Source organism: Pediculus humanus, genomic scaffold (assembly GCF_000006295.1).
Source record: "Pediculus humanus corporis 1103172107688 genomic scaffold, whole genome shotgun sequence".
Taxonomy (NCBI): domain Eukaryota; kingdom Metazoa; phylum Arthropoda; class Insecta; order Psocodea; family Pediculidae; genus Pediculus; species Pediculus humanus.
Window position 1 is genome coordinate 104,611 of NW_002987295.1, and position 12,847 is coordinate 117,457.

General features: G+C 24.3%; 1 protein-coding gene across 1 annotated transcript in view; it reads left to right on the forward strand.

Moving 5' to 3' along the window:
* The window catches only part of Phum_PHUM302160 (G/t mismatch-specific thymine DNA glycosylase, putative), a gene marked incomplete at both ends in the record, with an annotated part of 6,532 nt that extends 2,707 nt beyond the window's left edge, over positions 1 to 3,825 (forward strand). Inside the window, 4 exons of the mRNA XM_002427165.1 lie at positions 491 to 560; positions 1,618 to 1,767; positions 1,859 to 2,001; positions 2,098 to 3,825. Of these exons, the coding sequence (XP_002427210.1) occupies positions 491 to 560; positions 1,618 to 1,767; positions 1,859 to 2,001; positions 2,098 to 3,825 (2,091 nt within the window). The remainder of the gene's footprint in view (positions 1 to 490; positions 561 to 1,617; positions 1,768 to 1,858; positions 2,002 to 2,097) is intronic.
* Positions 3,826 to 12,847: the final 9,022 nt, after the last annotated feature.

Genomic DNA, 12,847 nt, shown 5'->3' on the forward strand with positions numbered 1-12,847 from the left:
TTTTGAAAGTGATGATGATGATGATGATGATGATTTAATAATTGATGATCTCTCGTAACAAAATTTAAATTGAAATTTTTTTTTTTTTTGTTTTTTCATTTGGGAAATTATTATTTATCCCCCTCTCTCCTCCCCCCCCTTAATTGAATTTTTGGGTTTTTAATTACAAAGTAATTATTATGGGGTTTATTTTACTCTCTTCATCATCATTGTGATTGATACTAATTTTGGGTTTCCCCCACTCTCCACAGCCCCCAGCCCCCCTCCCCGATACATAAAATTTTCCACTTCGAACCTTGAAGGTGTAAATATTTGGGGTTAAAATCGGTTTTTAAATATTTTTCTTAGTTTTTCTTTTTTGTCTTTACCCTAATGCAAAAAAAAAAAAAAACGACGGGACTAATTATTATTATTATTATTATTATGAAATTGATTGATTGATTGATTGATTGACATTTAATGACTAATATGTAAGTTTTTCATTTATTAGATCGGTATCAATCCTGGATTGTTTGCTGCCTACAAGGGACATCATTATGCCGGTCCAGGCAATCATTTCTGTAAGATGATTAATTATTAATTAAATAATTTTTTTTTTTTTTTTTAAATGTTAAATTGGATGTTCGTGATGATGCGTTGTGCCCCCTCCCCGTGCCCCCCGCCCCCGTCAACGCCCCTCTTCGTCAAATTTAATTTTTTTAATTTTGAATTGTTTTGCGTTGTTGTTGATGATGACGTCATAAAATTAATTTTCCTTTTTTTTATTTTATTTTATTTTATTTAAAATTTAATAGGTTCGAATGTTTTTAAAGCGTTGCTTGCTTGCTCGCTCGTTTATTTGTTTGTTTATTCGTTTGTTTGTTTGTTTGTTGCTATCGATTGAAATTCATTTTCCACCTGCTACCTGATCAATTTAAGCAAGCCTTTTTCTTTTTTTTTTTATGTTTTTTCCTTGTTTTCTTTCTCTCTCACTCTATCTCTTTTTCTATTTTTTTTTTCTATTCTTTATTATCATCATTATTTTTTTTTTTTTGTATTGTTTACCGGAGTAAATTCGTCATTAACTTTTGTGATTTAAAATGCTTTTTAAAATAATAATAATAATAATAATAATAATAATAATTTGAATTAACTAATTTATTATTATTATTGTTTTTTTTGCTTTTGCTTTTATTAATTTTTTTTTTTTTCATGCATTTTTCGATCGAAAATTTCTCTTACTCCCCCCCCCCCCCCCCTGCTGCCATGTTTTAAACGTTTGGAACATGGATAACACAACACATTCGCAGGGGACGAGGGAAGAGGCGGGGGGGGGGAGAAAAGCAATTTTTTAACGATAAATTTAAAATTTGGGGTGGTAAATTTAACTTTGTACGCTCTCAACGCCGCCCGCACATACCAAAAATTATTTTAATTTGTATGATTCATCACGAAAAAGTCAAAAAAAAAAAAAAAAAAAGTTATGAAAAGAAAGAAAATGGCATGTTTGCCTGAAATAAAACTTTAAAAAAAAAAAAAAATGGCTAATTAGTTTAAATTTTTTTTTTTACATACATATTTGCCGTTGAATGAATTTTAATTTTCTCTCTCTCTCTTTCTTTGTCATCCTCTCCGAAGGGAAATGTTTGTACCTGTCAGGTTTGACTCCGGAGCCCATGACGGCTGATGATGATTATAAATTATTGTCCGTTGGAATCGGTTTTACAAATATGGTGGCAAGAGCTACGAAAGGTAGCGCGGATTTAACTAGAAAAGAAATAAAAGAAGGTAAATTTTAATGTTTTAATTTGGTTTATTTTTTTTTTTTTTTATGCTAGCAGACTACATAAAATAATTATATTAAATTATATTTTTATAGGGAGTCAAATATTACTGGAAAAACTTCAAAAATTCAAACCTAAAATAGCCGTTTTTAATGGTAAACTCATTTACGAAGTTTTTTCCGGTAATAAAGATTTTAATTTTGGACGACAACCTGATTTTGTCGACGGCACGAATACGGTGAATATTTTTTTAATATTTTGTACCTTAACCTTAAAAGGTCGATTTATTTTTCGTTTCGTTAATTATTTTTAATTTTAATTTTTTTTTTTGTAGTACATGTGGGTGATGCCTTCCTCGTCGGCTAGATGCGCTCAATTGCCAAGAGCTGCCGACAAAGTACCATTTTATGCCGCATTGAAAAAATTTCGCGATTATTTAAATGGTTTGATTGCGGAATTGGATGAAAACGAAGTTGTTTTTAATGATCAAAAATTGAAAACATTTTACGAATCTGATATTAATGTGGAAAGCAAAGATGATCAGGGAAGTTATTATTCGTATTCACGTTTGGCGAATAACGATCTCACGGATCTCAGCAATGCGGTTGTCAAAAAGGAGCCTTACGATCCGGGTAGACCGGAAAAAAAGAAACGGGGCCGACCTAAAAAAATAAAAATAAACGGAGTTGAAGTTCCGCCGCCGAAGGAAAGGATTAAAAAGGAAAAACTTCCCGTTGACGGTGATATACCGAAGAAAAAAAGAGGGAGACCGAAAAAAATCAAATCGGAAAATGGAGGAATAGGAGCGGAGCGTAGAATGCTACCACAAAACGTGAGCATTCAAAACGGAAGTTTGAATGTGTCCGAACATACTAGTTCTTCCAATCCGGCATCTACTTGCTTTTCGCCTCCGATTCAATCTCCTTCGGGTTTTTGCCCCGGATTTTCTCCCGCTTATGCTTCCCAGAATCAAAATCCCGTTTCTTCTCAGTTTAATCCCAGGGCACCGTCGCCCGCGTATCATCCATCTCCACATCATCCTTCTCCGTTACCTACTCAGTATTCTCAGTCGCCTCCACCGGCTTCACAATCTCAGTCCCAACCGTTCACTCATTCGGATCTCAGTTCGGAAATTTCAGCTGCCATTTCTTCAGAGCATTTAGGATCTCCGCCGCCTACCTCTCCCAGTCTGGGACCTCCAGATTTCGAACCTCCCACGAGTATGCCCGAAGACACAGCTACGATGTCCGTCAAAGAAGAACCGGAACCGGAGTGTAGATTTTCTTCTCCTGCGCCTTCAGAGCCTGCTCCTTATCAGTATCGAGCTTTTTCTGAAGCGAACATTGAACACAAAAATGCGAATTCTCAGTTTCAGCGTCAATCTTCTCCTGAATTCGCTTCAAAACGTGCAAATCAAGACGTTTCTTCGAAGAGCTTATCAGGATTGGAATCGTTAGTGGATCAAATTCCCAGCATCGCGGAAGGCGGTTCCGGGAATTCAGTTTCTGGCACTAATACCGAAGGCTTTGAGTCTCAGCATTCTGGTCAATACGAAGACTACCTCGGATATCCAGGGTACAGCACGGCTCCGGCAGCTCCGACGCCTCAGTCTGCTTATCCACATTACACATCCAGTACAAATTATTCGACGGCTGGGTATTTGCCTCCCTCCCAGAGTAGTTTTTCCGTGAGTTCTCTGGCAAACAGCGCGTCACACGGCCACGAACCTCAAGTGGCAAGTTCATTTTCGGTCAGTAGTTTGGCTTCCAACTACACGGCCGGCGGTTACCCGAATTTAATGGGCGCTCCGCATCTCGTCGTACCCCAGCCCGGCCTTTTTCCAACCGGCATGAACATGACTCCAAATTATCAGTATCCGAGTCAATATCCGGGCGGTCCCACGTCTTTCCCCTACTCTCCGCACGCTCTCCACGTTCCTAGTCCAAATTATCCACCCTACGGACCGTATTCGAATTCATCGTATCCGCAACCCTATCTGGCCAATCACGTACTAGATCGAATCAAACAAGAGCGCATGGATATAGGTTTTGGGAGTTTTTGATGCGGGCTTCCACCACAGTTCCCGCCGGGACCGCTGTAGTGTACTGAGTTTTTAGACAAGCCAGAGACTGACAGGGTAACAATTTTGAACAATTCTTGATAACGTTAATTATAAGTTCGTAAAAAACAAAAAAAAACAAAAAGCAAAAAAAAAAAAAAAGTAATATTAATAATAATAATACATAAATAAAACTAATAATAATAATAATTATTATTAAAAAAATGTTAGCCTGATAACATATAATTGTTTTGTACAAAAAAAATCAAATTGTAGTAAAAGAAAAAAATACTTTTTTCTCATAGCTATTATATAAATAAATAAATAATTCAACAGTGAAAGACTGAATTCAAAAATTTTTTGTGTTTTTTGAATAATGATAATGATAATGATAATGAGTATAATGTTATTTGTGTGAGTTGGTATAACGTAGAAAAAAGACACAAAACAAAAAATATATATATAAGAACATACACACATACACACACACGACATCATAATTATTTATTTATAATTAATTATTACTTGTAATTAAAAAAATACAAAAATAATTTATATAGGAATTTTTTTTTTTTATTAAATATTGTAAACTTAGTAAAAATTAAATGTTAGCAAAAAGGCGGGAAAAAAACAAACAAAATGAAAAAAGTACAAAATATTAATACATACATATATTTATATATATATATATATATATATATATATATATATATATATATATATATTTTTTTTTTTATAAGTTTAATTATTTGTTTGTTTGTTTTATTAAATATTGAAACCAAAGAAAAAATGATTTTGCCTTTAGCAAAAAAAAAAAAAAAAAAAAAATGGAAACGTGATGATAATAATAAGTTTTCGCGTTTTATTAAAATAATAATAATAATAACTTAAATTTAAATTTTTAAATATTTTCGATGATGATAATAATAAAATTTCATCTTAATTTATGTTTAAAAAAAACTTCATCATAAAATCTCCTCATTTTTTTTTTTTTTTTTTTTTGATTTTCTATTCGCGCGTTGTTTCGTTTCCTCATCGTACAAACACAACAAACTCACACACACAAACAAACAAACAAACAAATAAACATTTTCTTAAAATTTAAATTAATAAATAAATAAATAAATAATGTAAAGCATGAGAAATTTGTAATTTTTATAAAAGAAAACACGTTATCAATACAATTATTATTATTATTATAAATAAATAAATAATTAATTAATTAATTATAATTATTATTATTATTAATAATTAACTTTTTATTAAGGAAAATACAAAATAATAATAATAATAATAATTTTTAGACCTAGGAGGTAAAAATAAAATGAAAAATGTGAAAAATATTAAAAATAATTAAAAAAATAAAAATTAATAATAATAATAATAATAATAATAATAATAATAATTTTTATTAATAGCGAACGGGTATACAAACCAATTGTTACAAATATATATATATATATATATTTTTTTTTTGTTTGTTTCGTTTTGTTTTTTAATTATTATTTAAATTGTTTTATTTATTTATTTATTTTTTATTTTTATTTTTTATTTGTTAATAAATAAAAACAACACACCAGGGAAAATAAAATAAATAAGACTATGTTTATATATACATAAATTTATATATATATAGAATGCTTCCTTTTTGTGTACATTATTATTATTATTATTATTATTATTATTATTATTATTATTATTATTATTATTATTATTATTATTATTAGTATTAAAATTTTCTTATGTGAAAATTTTGTAAAGTTATTTATTTCTATTTTGTTTTTTCTTCTTTTTTATTTGTTTATAACATTGTATTGTTTCTATTTGGTTTTTTTATTTTTTTAAATGGACGGTAATGGCAGGTAATATCGCGAAAATTATTATTATTATTATTAATTTGTTTATTAAAATAATTATTTGTTCAACTATGATGTATACGATGCCTCTATCACAAAAGCATTATTGATAACATATATATTGATTGATTTTTTTGTAACGGTTTTTAATATTAAAACGTTTTTTTTTTTTTTTAATTTGTTAATAACAAAAACAAACGAATTATAACAAATTATTTTTTAAATTTTTTTGTTTCCGGTTTTTGCTGATTGATTGGTGAAGGAAAAGAAAATAAAAATAAATTTATTAAATAATAATAATAATAATAATAATAAATATTTTTTCGTTTAAATTTTCCGGGTTTTATTTAAGAAAAAAAAAAAAAAAACAGAAAAATGGGTGCCAATAACTGAAGGCTTTTTGTTATAATATTTAACTTGTGCCATTTTTGTCTTCCCGTTAAAAAAAAAAAAATAATAATTTTTTAAAAACCGTTTTTTTTTTCACCGTAATAATAATTTCAATACATAACTTTTTAAATTTATTATTATTATTATTATTATTATTAATAGTTTTTTTTTTATTTTTATTTATTTTCATTCCGATGCGGCATTTTATTTATTTATTTATTTTTTTTAACGATTTATGTAAAGTCGTAAAAAAATTTTATTATTTTCAACAATTGAACATTTTCACGTCGGCAAAAAATAAAACAAAAAATAAAAAATAATATAAATATTATATTATAATAATATATATATAATTATGTCATTCGAAAGAATAAAAATGTTGGAACTCTTCTTTTCCTTCACTTTAAAATTTTTTTTTTTTTAAACAAAATAATGTCTTCCATTTTCAAAAAAAAATTTTTCTTTAATTACTTTTGTTTTATTTAAATCTGCCATTACCAAATCATTTAATTCGATTATTATTATTATTATTATTATTATTATTATTATTATTATTATTAATTATTTAATGTTAATAATAATAATAATAATTTTTTTTTCTATTGTTTAATTATAAAATAATGACAGGTGTAAATTTTATGTTAAAAAAAAAAATTATATATATATGTATCGATACCATTTTTTGTTTAAGTTATATTATTATTATTATTATTAAATTTACTCATGTCGCGGTGAGAAAATAATAATAATAATAATATTTTTTTTATTAAAAACTCATGTGCCAAAATTGAAAAAAAATAAAATAAATTTTTTTGGAGCTACCAAAATATAAAAAAAGAAAAACGGAGGCATTCGTTACAATTCGATTTTTATTTTTAAAAAAAATTTTATTATTATTATTATTATTATTATTATTATTATTATTATTATTATTATCGATATTAATTGAAATTTATGTTATCATGTTTATTTTTCAAATTACAAAAAAAAAAATTAAATATAAATGAACCTGATGTGATGTGAATAATAATAATAATCGGTTGATTGATTGGTAGCAAAAATTAGAAAATAATAAATAAATAAATAAAAAAATAATAATAATAATTTGCTTATTAAAAAAATCGTTTTTCTTGTTCCATTTTATTATTATTATTATTATTATTATTATTATTATTATTATTATTATTATTATTATTATTATTATTATTATTATTAGTTTTTTTTTTTTTAATGATAAGAACCATCATTATTATTTATTTTTTTTGTGATAATTGTGCAATAATTTAAATATATATATATATATAAATATATATATTTAATAAAATTTTTCATTTTGTTTTAATTTTTTGTATTTTGTTTAATTAAGGTCAAGGAATAGCTTTGTACAAATATTAATAAATAAATAAATAAAATTATGTATATGAAAAAAAAAAAAAACAACAATAATAATAATAATTTCGTTTAAATAATAATTTAAATGCCTCGATTTATTTATGGGTGTATGAATTTTCGCAAGGATTTAAACGGAAAAATATTAATAATAATAATAATAATAATAATAATAATGGAAACGCGTCGGAGGTTCCGACGATCAACTGATGACAAACAACTAACTTCAGGTATGTATTTATAATAATTGTTCAAGGCATCGTCTGCTTATATGCCCTTGAAAGGAAAAAATTTGTCGCGCTCGAAGAAATAAACGATTGTGGAAAATTTATTATTATTATTACTGTGAATTTTCGTAAAAATGTTTTCATATTTTTAATTTAAATCGTTGACGATAATAATAATAATAATAATAATAATAATAAGAACAATAGGTCAAAATAGAACAATAGGTAATAAGAACATTAGGTAAAAATTCGGGTAAGTCAATAATTTTAAAATTTATACATTTTTTTTTTTTTTTAAATAAGAATTTGAATGTTTACGTACGCGATTAAATCATCATCATTATCGCGCTATCACGTGTTTACGTCATTTACTATCACAAATTATTATTATTATTATTTTTTAAATCAATTTTTTATTTAAATGAATTAAAACGAAAAATTTGGGGGAAAAAGTGTAGGAAAAAATTCATGGAGATTCGGCGGAAAAAACAAGGTAATGTTATAATTATTATTATTATTATTATTATTATTATTATTCGCGGAATTTTTTTTCCCGGGTCGTTTTCAATGATACAAAAATAAAATCGATTTACTAAATAATAAAAATAATATCGATTAAATAAACGTTCTAATTAAAAACGATTACTTAATTATATGTATAAAAATATATTATTTGGCCCAGATATCGAATGAAATAAATAATAATAATAATAATAAGGTCACAATAAAAAAAAATGATTATTTACATTCTTACGTAATTAAACAAAAAAAAAAAAAATTTTCTTTTATTTTTACGTTAAAAAAATGTCGTTTGTTTAAAATTTACCTTTTTTTAAATAAATGAAACAAATTAAATAAATGATTTTAACACGGTTGAGTTCATTAAACGTTAGTAAAAAAAAAAAAATTTTTTTTTCTTCTTCATTTCCTTTAACCTTGTCGTTAAAAAATAATATTAAAACCCATTTGTCATTCACCGTTTGTTATTTTTTCGAATCGATTCAAAACGACAAACGACAAACGAAAAAAAAAAGATGGAAAACAAACACCTAAACGTATACAAAAAAAAAATTTCATTTAAAACTTTCCAGTAATAGAAACCAAAAATTTTTTATTTTTGTTTTCCAACCTGTTTTCTTTAATTTTCTTAATTAATTAATTAATTAATTATGTACATAATTTCCGTTATACATTTTTTTTTACCAGCAATCAATTCATTTCGGTTGTTTAAATAATTATTAAAAAAATATAAAATTTTTTTTTTTTTTGTACATTGAATTAATTGGATTTTTATACGTTAATAAAAATTCCAAGTATTGAAAAGTTTTCTTAAAATTATTTTTAGATATTATTATTATTATTATTATTATTATTATTATTATTATTAGTAATAAAAAATAATTTTAGGTTTAGTTGTTTTTACCACTTTGTTTCCTACACACACGTTTATTAATTTTTTTTTTTTTTTGCATTGTTTTTGTTTTTTTGTTTGTTTGATTTTCGATTGGAAACTTTTCCAGAACAATAGACATTTTTTTTTTTTTTGCAAAGGTAAGTTAAATTAATTTTTTTTTTTTTTTTTTTTTTTATAAAAACCGCCGTAAAATAAATTTTAAAAAAAAGGGATTTTAATGTAATTTCGTGTGGTTAACGTATTAAAATAAAAAAAAAATTTTTTTGTTTTAAACGCAAAAAACGACTAAAAATAAAAATAAAAAAAACTGACGGTCAATGGCATTAATTTCAAGAACCATTGGCGAGATATTTATTTGCAAACAAACAAACAAACAAAAATTTGTTTTATTTTAAATTGAAAAAAATAATAATTTTGTTTTTATTTTTGTTTTGTAATGTCGTTCTCACGATTTGTCACGAAAACATTTTTTTTTTTTTCATTATTTTTAATCGTCTAATGGTTATAGTTGTGTAATTATTTTTAAAATTTTTGTAAGTGACGGTTATTTTGATTGTATATAGTGAAACGCGTATATGTTTTTTTTTGTAATTTTACCGTTAATCAAACGTAATTAAACGTAAAAACTAAAAAATTTTGTATTTTTAATGTAAATTTGACTAATAAATAACGATAATTTAATGATAAATTATAATTGTATACGCAAAAACGAAAACGAAATAACAAATAAAATTTTGTCGCGAAACGTTAACCGCCATCTTTGATTAGAATTCAAAATTTAAAAGTGTTCGATTCGCGAGTAAAAAAAAAAAAAAAAAAAAAACGTTTTTAAGTCCAGTTTAACGGAGTCGACGATCGGATAAAATGAATTGATTTGTTTTTTTCTCGTATTTTGCGGTTTTTTTTTTGTATATAAAATAATAAATTTATCCGTTCGAAATAAAAATAGGAAAAAAAATTGATTCGAATTTTCTTTTAACGATTTTAACCGACGCCGCGTGTGTTTGCTTTGCTTGGTTAATTAAACGAAAAAAAAAAATTCGTGTTTTGATTATTTAATTAAAATTTACCTGTTTAATAATTCCACGTTCGTTAATTATCGTTTCAATAAAATAACCATCTTTTAAATATTTTTAACAAATAAGGTTAAATTCCGTTCGATTAAAAAGAAAAAAAAAACGATGTAATTAATAATCTACGCAACACATAAAATAAATCAAGATAAATAAGATTCAAAAATTGTCTCCTCCCACTTTTTGTCTTCTGCTAATTTTTTTTTTTTTTATCAATTTCAAACCGACAAAAAAACAAAACAAAATTTTGATACGAATTAAATGTAAAAAGAAAAAAATTTTTTTATTTTTAAAAAATTATTATTATTATTATTATTATGCAAATGCCGACATTTTAAAAAACGATTAACATTGAAATTAAAAAAAAAAAAAAAAAAAAAAAGTTAAAATAAATAGATAACCCTTTAAAATAATAATAATAAATCACACACGCAAAAAAAAAACGTTTTATTACTCCGCCCGCCTTCGTTTTTTATTCGTTTTGTTTCGTTTCGATTTTCAACAATTAAGTTTTTTTTTTTTTTGTTTAAATCAGAACTGCCAACTTAATTTTTTTTTTTTTTTTTGTGGAATTCGTATTTATTTATATTTCTACACTGTCGGGATAGAGAAAAAAACAAGTGCAAAGTTTTTCTCTTATCTCTCGCCGTCCTTCAATTTCAAAAAAAAAAAAAACGTTTCAGTCATGTGAATAATTCCGTTTGAGGTGTGGCGGTCCCCAAAATTTTTTTTTTTTCGGTTAAATAAAAAAAAATTATAATTTGTAAATTATTTAAAAATAATCTCTCGCAATTAATTGAAAATTTGTGTTTTTTTTGGATTAACTACAAAATATTTAAGAGTGTATCCGTTTGTTATTTGTGAAACATTTAAGTGTATTATTTTATATATATATATAATTTTTTTTTTTTTTTTTAAATTCAAATAATGTTTTTTATTTGGAAAAATGTCGTTAAACATTCTTCTATAATTTTAATAGGTAATTATTATTATCATCATTAATACTCGATTAATTATTTATCGATTAATTAAACAAATATTTGAATTAATTATATATGTCGATCGATTCGAAAAATAACCGTCAATTTTTGTATTACATAAAACGATTATCATTATTATTATTATTTTTCGAATCGCAAATTAATAAATTATGATTTCCATTACTTGTCATGACTTGAAAAAACATTTTTGTAATAATTATAATAACTTTTAAGTGAGTAAAAAAAGGGAAAAATGGAAAAAATGAATTTTTTTTTTTTTTTTACCTTACACGTCAATGAAAAATGTCTATTATTATTATTATTATTATTTTCCGTTACGAGAAAACGGCGAGTTTTTTTATTATCATTTTCTCATTTATTTTCTCATGGTTTATTGAATTTTGGAAAAAAAATTTTTTTTTTATTGTCATTTTTCTATTCTATTTACGTTCTGAACAGTTATTATTATTATTACAACTACTACCTCAAGCAGTAGATATTTTATATTTTTTTATACATGAGTAATAGAAAAAATTAGAGAGAAAAATCTTTTCCAACATTGTAGCCAATTTGTCGCCATTTAGACAAAGGCGTCGCCAAATTGTTTTCAATTGGAAATCATAAATCTCTGTTAATTCTTAATAATTATTATTATTTTTTTTTTTTTGTTTTAGGGCCGTTTTTTTTGTTTTTTGGCCGGTTTTGTCTATAATTTAATTTAAACTTATTCCATATATATATATATATATATATATATATATATATATATATATATATATATATATATATTTTTATATGAAAATTTTATTTTAAAAAAATTTTCCTTTTTCCAAATGTTAAATAATAATAATAAATAATGGAAGGCGTTTAATTGACCGTTAAAAAAAAAAAATTTTATTTATTAATAATTTTATTAATTTATTAAAACCAGAAGAAAATTGTTTCTTCTTATTTTTTTTTCGCAAATCGGTTAAATTGAATTTAAATCGTACAAGAATCTAGTCGTGGTTGTTGTTGTGATGGTTGCCTTGTTTAAATAATAGTTTAAGAAAATGTATGAGAATTTTTATTTTTATTTAATAATATACCTGTATATATAATATACCTGTTCGATCGAAAAAAGGACTTTGAAATAAATTTTATTTAAATATTTTTAAAAAAAGTGCAATCGAACCTTTGAGTTAAAATAAAATCGATTCTGTCGTCGCGACATAACAAACAAAAAAAAAAAAAATTACGACAGGATTTGAAAAAGTGGAAAACACAGAAAATTTTAATTTAATTTAATTAAAAAAATTTTTTTTTTATTTATTTAACATTAAAATATTTTAAAATTAAAAAAAAAGAGGAAAGAAAGAAAAAAAAATAATTAATAATAATAATAATTACAAATCTGATTAAAGATTTGACATGTTTCGACAAAAGTTAACGTTAGTTAACGTTTTCATCGTGGTAGAATTATTATTATTATTATTATTATTATTATTGTTATTGTTATTATTATTATTAATCGTCACGTTTTAATATTTAGATAAAATGAATAAAAAAAAAACGACAAATTTTAGTCGATTGCAAAATTATTTTATAAAGTGTTTTAATATTACCACGAATTGATTTAAACTTAATAATTTGAATTTTTTTTTTTTATAAAGAAACACGTAAATAGGCTTATACAATCCAGTATATGTTTGTCGGT